This window comes from Ursus maritimus, unplaced genomic scaffold (genome assembly GCF_017311325.1).
Source record: "Ursus maritimus isolate PB19 unplaced genomic scaffold, ASM1731132v1 scaffold_9, whole genome shotgun sequence".
In the NCBI taxonomy this organism is placed as follows: Eukaryota; Metazoa; Chordata; class Mammalia; order Carnivora; family Ursidae; genus Ursus; species Ursus maritimus.
This window is the reverse complement of record NW_024427107.1, coordinates 61,717,250-61,730,388: the sequence shown is the minus strand read 5'-3', so window position 1 is coordinate 61,730,388 and position 13,139 is coordinate 61,717,250. Positions and strand designations below refer to the sequence as shown.

The window sequence follows — 13,139 nt, the reverse complement described above, 5'->3', positions numbered from 1 at the left end:
TTCCTTGTCTTTGTTTTGTGGTTACTTTGCCTAAAACAACACATGGCTCCCCCATGCTCTGAAATAACTCTAACTCATTCTTTAGACCTTAGTTCAAATACCACCACCTTTTTAAGAAGCCTTGCATAAACATCAAGACCAGACTTAGTGCACAGCCATCTTCCGCCATAGCACCCGCTGTGTAACTGTGTCATTACCACATTTAGCTTGTCGGGTGCAAGGGCTACATCTTGTTCTCACTGCATCCTCAGCGCATAGAACAGTACTTCATCGAATGGGGACTCGGGAACATTTACAGAATCATACAGTAGATCTAAAGGAGAACCACACATCCTTTTGCTGGATCTAGACAAGACAGCTCCTCTTCCCACAAATGCTACCCTCTGTGCTCTGGAAATTCATATCTCTTTATTGGCTCTTTGGCCACATAGGTTTGTGAAAATATAAGCCTTCTCAGGCTTGTCTGTATGTCCAGCATTCTAATCCTTGACTCTCTCATTATTGCATGTATATAATCTTCAGATTCTTTCCACATAGAAGTCTGTAGGGTATTCTGTTTGAATCTTTTTGACTTCACTGACCTGTATCAAGGTTCTCCTTTACTAAATCTGCAGATGAACAAAATAATATAATTACTAGTGACCATTTATTATAGTGACTATTTATTGGATACTTTCCAATTGCCCAACACTGTGCTAGGGAGTTTTCATGTATTGTGTTTAATTCTCTCCACAGGCCTCTGAGATAGATCTGTTATTCCTATTTTGAAGAGTAAGGCAAGGGTCATCTGGTTTGTAATATAGCCTGCATTTGAATCTGACTGATTCCAAAGCCTGTGTTCTTTCCACAGAAGCAAACTGCCTCATTAATTTATTTTTTTAACAAATACATTTTAGCTGCCTCTTCTATACAAGCCACTGTCATAGGCACTGAGATGCACATTGGAGAAAATCCATTAAAACCACTATGTAATTCAGCTGCACAAACTTTTATTGAGTTTGTACTATGTGCTAGACATTTGGATAGATGTCTAGGATATACAGATGGTGAAGCATTTAAATGTAACTTCCTCCAGAAGTCCTTCCTATAATCTGTGAACTGGGTTAAGCCCCCTTTATAGGGTCTTATTGTACACTTTCCTTTTCATTCACTGCATTTATTCTAACATAATTAAGTATCTGTGTGATTTTTTTGTTTAATGTCTTTCTCTGACTAGATTCCATGAGGGAACTCCGTGTTGTCTTATTTGCCTGAGCATAGCATCTGGCACATTAATAAGCATTCAGCAACTATTTCTTGAATGAATAAATGAAGAAAGTAAATATCCATGTATCAGCTTTTATAAATGACGTTAGGGAAGAATCTCTAAAAGATATGAAGTGAAGGTAGTAAAATGCTCCAATTTAATACTTGTTCTTCATGCTGGAACCAATGAAATTGACTAGCTTTAAAAACACTTTATTACCTTTGTTTCTGTTCACTGTGTCATCTGAGTTATCAATTTTCAGTTGATAGTAAACGAGTGATTAACAAACTCTATGTGAAAAATTGAAATAACTGATTATGTGGTATCTGATATTAATTCCAGCTAGTTATCATGATACATCCTCATGATAGTATTTTTCTCTAACATAAAGGACATTTTCCATCACTCCTTAGGTTCTGGTTTTCATTGCTTGATGATGACCAGAAACTATACATTATGTGACGTGATCTGATTCTAACAACTAAGTTTAGTGTGGGGTGATTGTCTCTCTTCTTTTGCCCTTTTTAGATGCCTATTTAATAGTTAGCCTTCTTGTCAAAACCCAAGAGTCTATTTTAATTCTTCTTAAATTCATTTTTTTCATGTAGATTATATAGTGGTTTATTTAGATAAATCAGTAGTTTCTGAAAATAAAAGGTTTTACAGTCTGTTTTATATGGTGTGATCTTTACAGTTCTTCCCCCCCCCCCTTGGTGTCTGAGAGATGAGACTTTTGTACTTAGATAAATTTTATACTTTGGGAAAAATAATTTTAATTTAACATATTCTTGGAGACTTACATGGTGATTTATTCCAGACATATTCAATGTGCCTTTTCCTACTTAAACTGCATAGAACTTATATTTATCTTTACAACTGAACCCACATATACAGAACATTTTTCTAGGAAGATGTAAACATTTTTTGAAATTCTTTTAAAGAGATGTTCAATTTGCGACAAATTGAAATTAATCTCTAATCTCTGAAAAACATTTACTAGCTTTAATTTACCACCTGGAATCTTTAATTTGCTAACAATTCACATAATATAGACTTTAAACTCAAGCATGCAATTAAACACTTTCACTTTTAGGGAGTTAAAAAATACTAAATGGGGGTTAAAAAAAAAAAAAAAAGCCTGGGTGGCTCAGTCAGTTGGGCGTCTGCCGTTGGATCAGGTCATGATCTCAGGGTCCTGGGATTGAGCCTCGCATCCAGCACCCTGCTCTGCAGGGAGCCTGCTTTTCCCTCTCCCTTTGCCCCTTCCCCTGCTTGTGCTGTCTTTCTCAAATAAATAGATAAAATCTTTTAAAAAATAAATAATAAATAAAATGTATTAAATGTTTGGGGCGCCTGGGTGGCTCAGTCGATTAGGTGTCCGACTCTTGATTTCCGCTTAGGTCATGATCTCAAGGTCATGAGATTGAGCCCCACATCGGGCCCTGTGCTCCGCAGGGACTCTACTTGAGATTTTCCCTCTCCCTTTGCCCCCATCCCTGCTTGCGCTCTCTCTTGCTAAAATAAAAAATAAATCTTTCTAAACAAAGTGTTAAATGTTCATTGTAGAAACTATGAATGAGGTACAAACGTAAGGAAGTAAATAATCTCACCATAGTTAACATTTTGGTGTGTTAGCTTCCACTGTTTCTTTGTGTTTGCGTTGTGTGCCTATGTCTTGTATTTTTTATCCCCATTTTTTCGTAAAAAAGGAAATCTAGTCACAGAAAGAAAATAATTTGACTAAGATCACACAATTGTTAAGTGGTGGATTAGGGATTCAAGCCCAAGGTCATGGTCCTGGGTCATGGTCCTAACCACTCTGCCTGAGTGCCTCTTATAGCATCTTATGTAAGTATACTTAAGTCATGTGTAGTTTTCAAATAGTTTGCTTTCAAAAGTTATATCCTAAAAAAGTATTTTAAGTAGTCTTTGGGTTTTGGTAGGTTACCGTGCTATATGAAGTTCTGGAAGTGTAAGAATCTGATTTTTTATAGAAACACCATTATAAATGAATCTATATCCCTAACCAAGAGGGATATATGGTACTTCTTTTTTTTTTAACTAGAAATACCAAAGGTGCTGTTTAATCAAATATGTGACTAAACAGATTATGCATTTGGAGTTGTATATCATGAATGAAGAGTACTGATTAAACTGCTCATTAAACTGATTCCTGGCTCATTTAAAACAAATTAGAAGATGACTGAGTGCCTTTATTATATTAATGGAATTAGGAAGGGCTTTTCTTTAATTATTTTTAAGGAGACTTTTAGAGAAACTTAGAGTAACTTGATGCATTTTTTTAGTTACTACTCTGGAGATATGTTTCCCTGCCCTTTCTTTTCATTCCAGATTTCCCTCTGACAGGAATATGCACTAAGGCACCAGCCTTTCCTTTATGCTTTATTAAAGTATGATCTTTCCTTATAAGTAGCCGTTCAACTTGTGTGAATTGATGTTCCCAGATAATAATGTGGATATATACTTACACATTACAATTGAAGGATATCTCATGATACAGGTGTACTAGTTATTTAACAAAATCAATCAGCGTTTTATTCTTGCTGCACATTAGAGCTGACATCAAGTCCAGTTTTTATTACCATGGAACGCATAGAACCAGTAAAAAATAGGCATTTTTGGATTAACCAAAAGCTTATTGTCTGAGAAATAGATGATCTTTTGGTTCAGGGCTGTCTAATAGAACTTTCCACATGATGAAAAAACTCTATATCTGAGCTATCTAATACAGGAGCTCCTGGCCACATGTGGGTCTTGAGTACTTACACTGTGGCTAGTGTGACTGAGGAACTGAACTTTTATGTTAAATAATTTTAATTAAGTTTCAGTAGCCCTCTGTGACTAGTGACCACTTTAATGAACTTGCCATTTTAGTTGTTTGCCATTTCATAAAGTTCTAGTATTAAATCTTGTAGACATTAGAGTAAAACTTAAAATATGTAACACACTATGCAGTGCAATCCATTGAAAATGGGATTTCTCATTACTGGTAGATTTGCTTTCATGAGAAAAAATTTTTTTCTCCTTTTGGAGAAGGACGCTGCTTAAAATATGCTCTCGTTCCACCCAAAATAGCTAAGCCAACAATATAATCTTCCTTTGGAATGTAGTAATTGGAATTTAGTCAAGATAGTTCTGATGGTGAATGTTCAGAGACTTGACTGAAACAGATGTACCTGGATTGTACCTAAATCAATAGACACAAAAATAGCTTGCTTTGGTTTTTGTTTCCCTAGTAATAAAATTTAAAATATGTTCATAATATAGAAATGTACATTTTTTAATTGGAACTATGATTAGCTTTCAGCCAAATGGCAGCTTATTAGCTTTTCTAGTGGAGACTTAAGCTTTTGAGCAACAAACAGTAACAATAGTCACAACTAAGCTTTGAACCCAGTAGGTCTTGCACAGAATTGTTTTAATCTTAATTAAAAGCTCCATTGTTGGGATTTCATTTAAATTATTTTAAATCATTTACACAAGTTATGTTCTCTCAGGCCTGATTTCAGTTCATGCAGATTTTCTTATGCTAGTTGTATAGTCATTTTTAAAACAATATTAGACAAGAAGGAAAGAAACTGATATTTATCAGAAAACTGAACTTTGTTTAATAACTGAAAGTCATTTTCTTATATAAGAAGTATGGCCTATAAACCTCACTTCTTAAATTTGTGGATGTACTGGGTGTATTAATATTTTTTAGAGCTCATGCATACATAGATTGTGTTAGAATATGTTCGGAAGTTATATTTTGTTTCTTGATGGTACAAAATAAATGTGTGGTTGCCATGTGCAAGTGGTGATTGGAGGGTATGCACTGAGAATTTGTTTGTCAAAGAAACAAAGAAAAAGCATTAGTGCTATTTTTTTCTTCACAATTCATTTGCCTGGATTGTAGTTTTCAAAGGGTCAACTTATTTTAATGCTGTCAATAATTATTTCCATAATCATTGTAGTTTTGCCAACACATTACAAAACCACAGTAATCATAGAAATTATAATGCTATCACTGTAATGGAAACTTTTCATTAGTGTAAAAATAAAACTTGGATCACTTTAAACTTTTTTTATTTTCATTTTTACAAAATTCTGTAGGAGGGCTTTTCTTAGGAAAAACAAGGTATGTGGAAAATCTCAACCTGAGTTGCTTTGCATAGTCCACAGAGTGACGAAACAGTACCAAAAAAGAAATAGATCTTTGTATTTCTCACTCATTAAGTCCGTAATGCTTTGTTTTAAGCAAAAACCTCACCTTTGTATAGAAACTAAGTGTGGAAAGTTCAGCATCAGTACATCTTGAAAAGAGACGTTTATAATGAAAACCCACGTCCCCGGCGGTTAATGCCCTCTACAGAGTGTGCTATTAGAAGTGTGCCTGCGAAGAAGAGAGTGGCAAGGATGGAAGTGGGGAGATACCAGGACAGTCATGATTGGCCCTGAATTGTCTTTGCCGAGCAGGATTCGGGTTAGAGTGTTTTCTGGGTGATGCCTCCCCAGCTGTAAAAGGAACACAGGTACAGGAACACAGGTATGTGGACATTAGCCCTGGCCAAGGGCCATGGGGAGCATCCTGTGTAGTCTAGTCTGTAGCTCTAGAAGAGAGCAATGATTTAAAGTTACACATGCCCTCTGTGAAATCTGTGAACTCTAAAAATCTACAGATTTTCAGTTGTATTTAAATTAATACCCAGAAAACAATATTTTTACCTATGCCTCTTTTATAAAAGTGCTTCACATCCGAGGCTTAATTTATTTGAAGACCGTGAAGAAGGATTTTTACCTTTTCAAAACCCGTAAGGAATTGGGATCTAGACATCCTCAAGATTTTCCATAATTTTATGCTAGTCTGGTCATATGGCATTTTCCTACAATATTTAACTTAATTTGCTGCTCTTCACAGACAGAAGTTATTAGCTGGACTTCAGGAGCAGGGTTACATTCCAATTTTCCCATTTTTCAACCAGCTCAGCATTGGCAAAAACTGTAGACCTCAGTATTTCCAGTGCTGAATTTTGCTCAAATTAGACATTCTAAACTTTACTGTTCTTTTGGATGAACAGATTAGGACTGGTTGTTAAAATTAAAAACAATCTCTACTTGAGCAACCAAACCAAATCATTCCGAGCCAATAGAGCTCATGACTTAAAGGTGATAATCGAACGTAACAGCAATTCCTATTTATTTTAACTGAAAAAAGCAATAAGTTGATTTAAAAAATATTTTTAACAATCCTTTTAGTTTTTTGTTTGTTTGTTTGTTTGTTTGTTTTTTAAAGCACTATGGAACTTTTTCTAACCAGGTTTTGGTACATGGTACAGTGCCTAGAGAAATGAGTATTGAGGCACCATTCTTCTGCCTCACGATTTCCTGTACGGCTGGCATCTTTAGTTCAAAGAATTTTAGTTCAAGGAGTATGCAATGTCACCAGACTTCCTGTGATTGTTTATTCTAATTAGTTTCATCAGTACAATGACTTAAAACTCAATCAAACTGACCTTTTATTGTTAAGATTACTCCACTGTCCAAATTTTATTCTCGTTTAAATATTTTGTTGGAATAAGCATTATACCAATGAATACTATTTATGAGTGAAAAGATGTAAGACCTAAGGGAGAATAAAATATTTTGGGGATTTATTACACTTGTTATATACAATTTCATGGATTCACAGCTGAAATTCAAATGCTTTTTTCTTCTGGAAAATAAATTATCTTAGTGGGATAAATAATAAGTGTCTAACTGACCCATCACATAAACTATGTGTTTTATAGCTTTATATTTCATCTTACTCACAAACCAAATGGGTTTGTCCCCTCATTTTACAATAAAACTAAATCTCCCTAAAGATTTTTCCTCAAGTCAAAAGATAAATTCTTTATAGAAATGTCCCCATAATTTAAATGTGTTGGCCTCTGTCATTTTTTTGTCCTGAATTTGAATCTCTGAATTTCTGAGATGTACTTGTTTCATTTTAATGAGTGGCAGTATTTTGCCTGTTTCATTTAGTGAGTGGCAACATTTTGCATAGGGATGTCAGTGGCAAAGGATTTGCTGTAGAAAATTGAGAATTTTGTGAGATGTGATATGATTTTAACTTTCAAGTTTCTGAGCAATTACAAGTACCATAGAATACTTCCTAAAGCTCAGATAGCCCTTTTTTAAGTTCTATTTCCTCATTCAAAAAAGTGATTTTTTTTAAAGCTGTAGTTTAGTTTGAAAGCAGTTTTTTGCTAGTGACAAATATTAAGTGCAAAATGAATTATTGCTATAGATATTTAGTAGGTGTGTAATTTTAGCATAGTTTAGAAAAAGTATTAAGGAAAGTCTTATGTGGGCTAATTCTTCCCAAATTACCCTAAGTATATATATGAAAGCTTAACACTTTCAGCTTTCCCCTCAGAGGTCAAAGTGTCCGTATGTGTGTGTATGTCTGTGTGTGCAGCCCCCTCTATGAGAAAACGCACTGTCTAAAGACAGACCTTTGTCTTGCTTGCTGCTGTGTTCCCAGTGCCCACAGCTAGACCTGACACTCAGTAATCTTTGTTGAATGAATGAATGAATGAGTGGAATCTTATCTCCCCAAAGAGGAATTGACTTTTAATTCACAAAGTATGGTAAATTCATATTTTGGTCTTTTCTCCCTTCTTAAAGCTTGCTTAATAGTTATAGCTAAAATAGAAACTGTTCTTAACACTCCGTGCTTTAGTGTAACTCTGATATATTTAATTTTGCATACTTTGTATTACATATAAGAAGAAAAGGTTATGGTAATTTTGTTAAACTATAACTTATTTTTGTCAAGGAAAACACTTCCATAAAAATTAATAGAGATTAGCTTACTGTAACAGCATTTGAAATGATTCTTCAGAGATTTCCTGAGATTTTAGAATACTGTTACTTACAAAAATATTAACCTTATATAAGATTATCTTTTATTTTTTTTTAAAGATTTTATTTATTTATTTGACAGAGATAGAGACAGCCAGCGAGAGAGGGAACACAAGCAGGGGGAGTGGGAGAGGAAGAAGCAGGCTTATAGCGGAGGAGCCTGATATGGGGCTCGATCCCACAACGCCGGGATCACGCCCTGAGCCGAAGGCAGACGCTTAACCGCTGTGCCACCCAGGCGCCCCAAGATTATCTTTTATTTTAAAATTTCAGGTTTTTTTATTTGCACTGAAACAGTGACAAAGAATGAAGGCAAACATAGAATATAAATATACTCATCATCCTTCTAGCAAAGGATTAAGCCATTTCCTTTAAGTTCATTAAAGTTTAAAACAACGTTTAAGCATCCATACGATGAAAAGCAATATACTAGGTGCTAGGTGTCTTGCTTTTACAAATTATTTAATCTAGTAACTACATTTTAATCTTTAGTCTTCCTTTGATGATAGATACCAGAGGAATTCCAGTGGCCTCAGTACATGTTATCGTAATTTAAAATTATTTTTTATTGTATCAGAAAAGCCTAAAACTGCCTGTTAATAAAGTCCTCTCGTGGGTAAAGAGCTTCAAAGGATACTGTATAGCAAATGGAATCACCTCGAGCTGAAGGAAGAAGTATGTGACCTTCTCTTAGGCACAGCGAGTTTGAGAAATTTACTTCGTTTGCTTCTTCAGCATCTTCAGATAGTGCTCCCCTCGGTCTTAGGAGTAGCGCTGTGGGAGGTCTCAGGTGAACCCGTGCCAAGTCACTCTGGTCTGTGGGCCAGCACTCAGCACATGGGAGCTTGTTGGGAATGTAGAATCGTGAGCCCCTTTGCAGGTTCACCGAATCTGAATCTGCATTTTCACAAGAGCCCAGGCGATGTGTATACCCACTGAAGCTGGAGAAGCACTTGGGTAAATAGACCTCCCTCCCCTTTCTTATCTGGCTTTTCTTTCAGTGGAAGAAGGTAAGCAGTGTAAATGCCTTGTATGTGTATCTGCTCTCGTGTGTGCGTGCGTGCGGAGAAATAAAACCGTATTTACTGTGAAAACCATTTTTCCCCGCAAGGGCACCCCCTGAACGCCATCTAATATCATTAATTGCCTTCAGTATAAGTTGATGTTTCTGGCTATGCCAACATCTAAAATACCTAGTCCCTTGGCCACGATACTGTTTTCCCCTCCTGGAAGCAAATTAACTATCCATAAGAGATCCTGATTCCTTTCCATAAGAAAAGGAAAGGATGAGTTTATATAACCAAGTGGCATTTTCAAGGCAATGACTGTACTGTAATGACAGATATCTTACAGGAATCCACCATATGCCAGGCCCTGTGCTCATTGCTGGAAGCATAGCTCAGTTATATGGGGACCCCGGCTTCAAAGGAACCAACAGCCTACTGGAGATCACAGGATAAAACGGCGCATGCAAGCACTTGGCAGTCAGGAGGTCTGCACTAGGTCCCTGCCATCCACCTCCTAGCTGTGCAGCCTTAGGCTAATTATCCAGCTTCTCTGGGCCTCAGTATTGTCAACTGTAAAATGGGATTGATAAAAGTGTCCTTCTCACAATGTAGTTATGAGAATAAAATGAGATAATGCATGTGAAGTAGTTAGTACACTTCACGGCGTCTAATAAGCATTCAGCCCATCTTACATAAATAACAGCATTTATTTACATAAATAAAGGCAAGTATAATTTGAGAAACACTGTAACAGAAGTATGCATGATATTCTCTGGCAGTCTCACGAAGAGGAGCCCTAAGTTAGAAAGGAAGGTCGTGGAGGGCCACCCAGATGATGTGATTTTTGACGTGGATTTTGAAGGATTAGTCAAGTCTACCAGGCAGAAAAAAGCTCAAGAACTCAAGTGGAGAGATGTGGCAGTTCTTATCTGGGCAGTAGCAAGTAGTATAGCGGGACCAGAATGTAAAGAAATGGGGTGTAGAAAGAATAACTCAGAAATGTTGGCTGAGGCCGTGTCGTGGAGGGTTATATATTGACTTCCAGGGTGTTTGGATTTTGACAAAGCAGTGGAGGACTACTGAAGATTTTTTAGGCAGGGCCACTGGATATGCAGAAGTGGGATGGAAAAGAAGGAAGCTGTGGTAGAGACTCTGACATGACATGTCTTTCCCTTTGCCCCCTTTCTCTTAAACTCCACATCCTAATTGATAGCTGCCTGTCGTGTCCAAATTTTATCATATTCAAAACCAAGATCCTTCCCTTCCAATCTGTTCCTCTGCCTGTATTCTCTAGTCTGGAAAGATCAGCAGCCTTGCCATTCACGGAGGTCTTCAAGCTGAAAATCAGGAATCATCCCCAAATCCTCATTTTCTAGTAGCTCTTCTTCCTCCACCTCCCTGGCCCCATCCCCCTTCCCTGTCCTTTCCCACCCTCTCCCCACCAACATGGTGCTTTTCTGCCTCTTAAATCCTGAACCTGTCCTTTCTTCTCAGTCATCACTGCCACAGCTCTGACACAGCCCTCTTCTTCATCCTCCTCACTTCCTGCCAGAAAATCGTCTTGAAACAGATTTGGGCCTTATTAGCCCCCTAAAGCTTTCAGGTCACTACCTACTACATACCTTACATCACAGATCACACCCTTCACACACATTTCCAAGTTTACTTGTAAATCCCACTAAAAGGTGCTTTTGTCATCTCATTGCTACTTAATAAATTAACCTTTGGTGTGGAAAGAGCTAGACTGTGACTAAGCACGTTTAGTTTTATTGAGTGGAGTTGCAGAGACTTTTTGTTAGGACCTTAGCTTGGAAGATTCCTTTCTGATGGCATCACCACCCTAGAGTCATTGATTACATGAACCAGCTCGACAAAAGAAGTGGTTTCTTGAAATGTGCTGGTGTCTCTTGACTGGGAACGGCTTCCACTGAATTGAGCCACATGCCAAAGATTAAAAGGATGCACTTTGGAGCCACGGTCAGCTCTCAGACCACACGGTCGTTTCCCAGACTTTGGATGCAGTTTTTACATTTGGGAAGAGATTTCAGAAACAGTGACAAAGTTCTGCAGTTTCTCCTCCAGTTGTTATAGAGCAGCTGATACGGTGAAGCATGTTTGGCTGGTTTCCCAGATCAGAGCCTGTGTTCCTCGGAGTCAAATAATAACTTTAAATTGTAATGTAGCTTGTTTACTCAGCCACCAGACTGTTGGTCTTCATAGCTGAGCTATCTGGTATCTTGTGAGTATTCTGTTTAAGAAAACATGCTGTGAGTGTAGAAAGGGACTAGATAAGTTATTTCGGGGCAAACAGAGTTCATCTACTTTTTAAAGGAACTCAGAGTTTATCAAATATTTTTACAGCTGTTTCAAAAATATCGATTTCATTTACTGATTACAAACTTCCTTCTGAAAATTCCATGTGAGCTCAACACCTACAAATACACCTGTGGAAAAGATAAAAGGACACTCTAACATTTTTTGCATTTTTAAATTTCCTGTTTCTTCATTTTCTCCACTGTTACGATTTAACATTTCCCTTTAAAAAAGTGCTTTTTGTTTTAATTTACTACTGGTAATTTACTACTGAAGTAACTTTCAGGTATGATTAATCCTGTAAATGCATGAATGAGGAAAAGACCAGTTATATGTATATAATTAAAATATCAAAGGCCTGGTGTTTACATTTAATTTACATATGTATCATAATGAAAAAGAATTTAGCATGATAATATAAATAGGGAAATTACTCATTCAAAAATTGCCTTGATTAGGTAAATCCATATGCTTACATGGATTTTTAAAGATCATAGCAATCCTTTCCATGAAAAAGTCTTTAAAAAAGTATATTTAAAAATAGAACAGAAATCAGGGGTGCATGGGTGGCACAGCGGTTAAGCGTCTGCCTGCAGCTCAGGGCGTGATCCCGGCGTTCTGGGATCGAGCCCCACGTGGGGCTCCTCCGCTATGAGCCTGCTTCTTCCTCTCCCACTCCCCCTGCTTCTGTTCCCTCTCTCGTTGGCTGTCTCTATCTCTTCAAATAAAAATAAAAAATAGAATCTTTAAAATATATATATATATATAGAACAGAAATCAAATATAAGTTTTTAAGTTACTACTTTGATGCATAGGCACAAGGCAGCCTATATTTATAGTCTCGAAAGAGCTTGGGAATTGTCGCTTCATGATGATTTGGCTTTAGTGTTTTTCACCAAAAATCTACTGTTTGTAGATAATTTCTCAATGAACAGTTACTTTCATTTTAAATTGAAAAATATATCTTCCTTCATCAGGCAGGAGAAAATGATATGATGATTCATAAAGAAATAAATGTTGATTTTGTCTTTCAGACCTGAAGATTATCGACTCTAGGAAAATGAAAATTGCAGGAAAGAGCCGTGCGGTGACTGAAGCTCCTTCTGATGAGTCTCTCCCAAGCTACAGGCTGAGTGAGACAGCCGCTGCATTTTGACAAGGAACTTGTCGTGGGTGCTGAAAGCTTGTGGAGAAAGGTCAGGAGGTTATACTCCTTCAATAGGAAATTGCAATAAAATACATTATTTTATAGAATTCTTTTATGATGTAGTCCAATTCGAATGTTGTAAGTGATGATAAGAATAAAATTGCTTACTTGTTTAACTGTCCAATTTTTCATTTAACAAAAACACAAACCCTAGGTAGCACTGCAGGTAAAGTTGCCGACAAGTGCCCGGCGGTGCGGATTCTCTCAAGTTCTGCCATCACTGTTCTGCTCCCGCCCCGGGGAAAACAAGCCCCACCATCACGTTTCCTTTCAGTGATTGTTTTATCTAACCTTCCACAGTACATTCATCCTTCCAGCTCAGAAGGGTAAGGTTTGCGCTGAGGTATTTACAAAGTGCAGTCATCTTTTTCCCATGTAGCCTCTTGGTCTCCATGACACCAAAATAAACCATTGCCTGTCTGCTCCCTGGAAGTCTCCCTGCCTTGCCTGTGGTGCC

The 13,139-nt window shown here is 37.1% G+C and overlaps 1 protein-coding gene across 1 annotated transcript in view; it reads left to right on the top strand.

The window, feature by feature from the left end:
* The window catches only part of MRPL13 (mitochondrial ribosomal protein L13), a 46,341-nt gene extending 33,543 nt beyond the window's left edge, over positions 1-12,798 (top strand). Inside the window, exon 7 of the mRNA XM_008689302.2 lies at positions 12,510-12,798. Coding sequence (XP_008687524.1) covers positions 12,510-12,531 — 22 coding nt within the window. The 3' untranslated portion in view covers positions 12,532-12,798. The remainder of the gene's footprint in view (positions 1-12,509) is intronic.
* Positions 12,799-13,139: the final 341 nt, after the last annotated feature.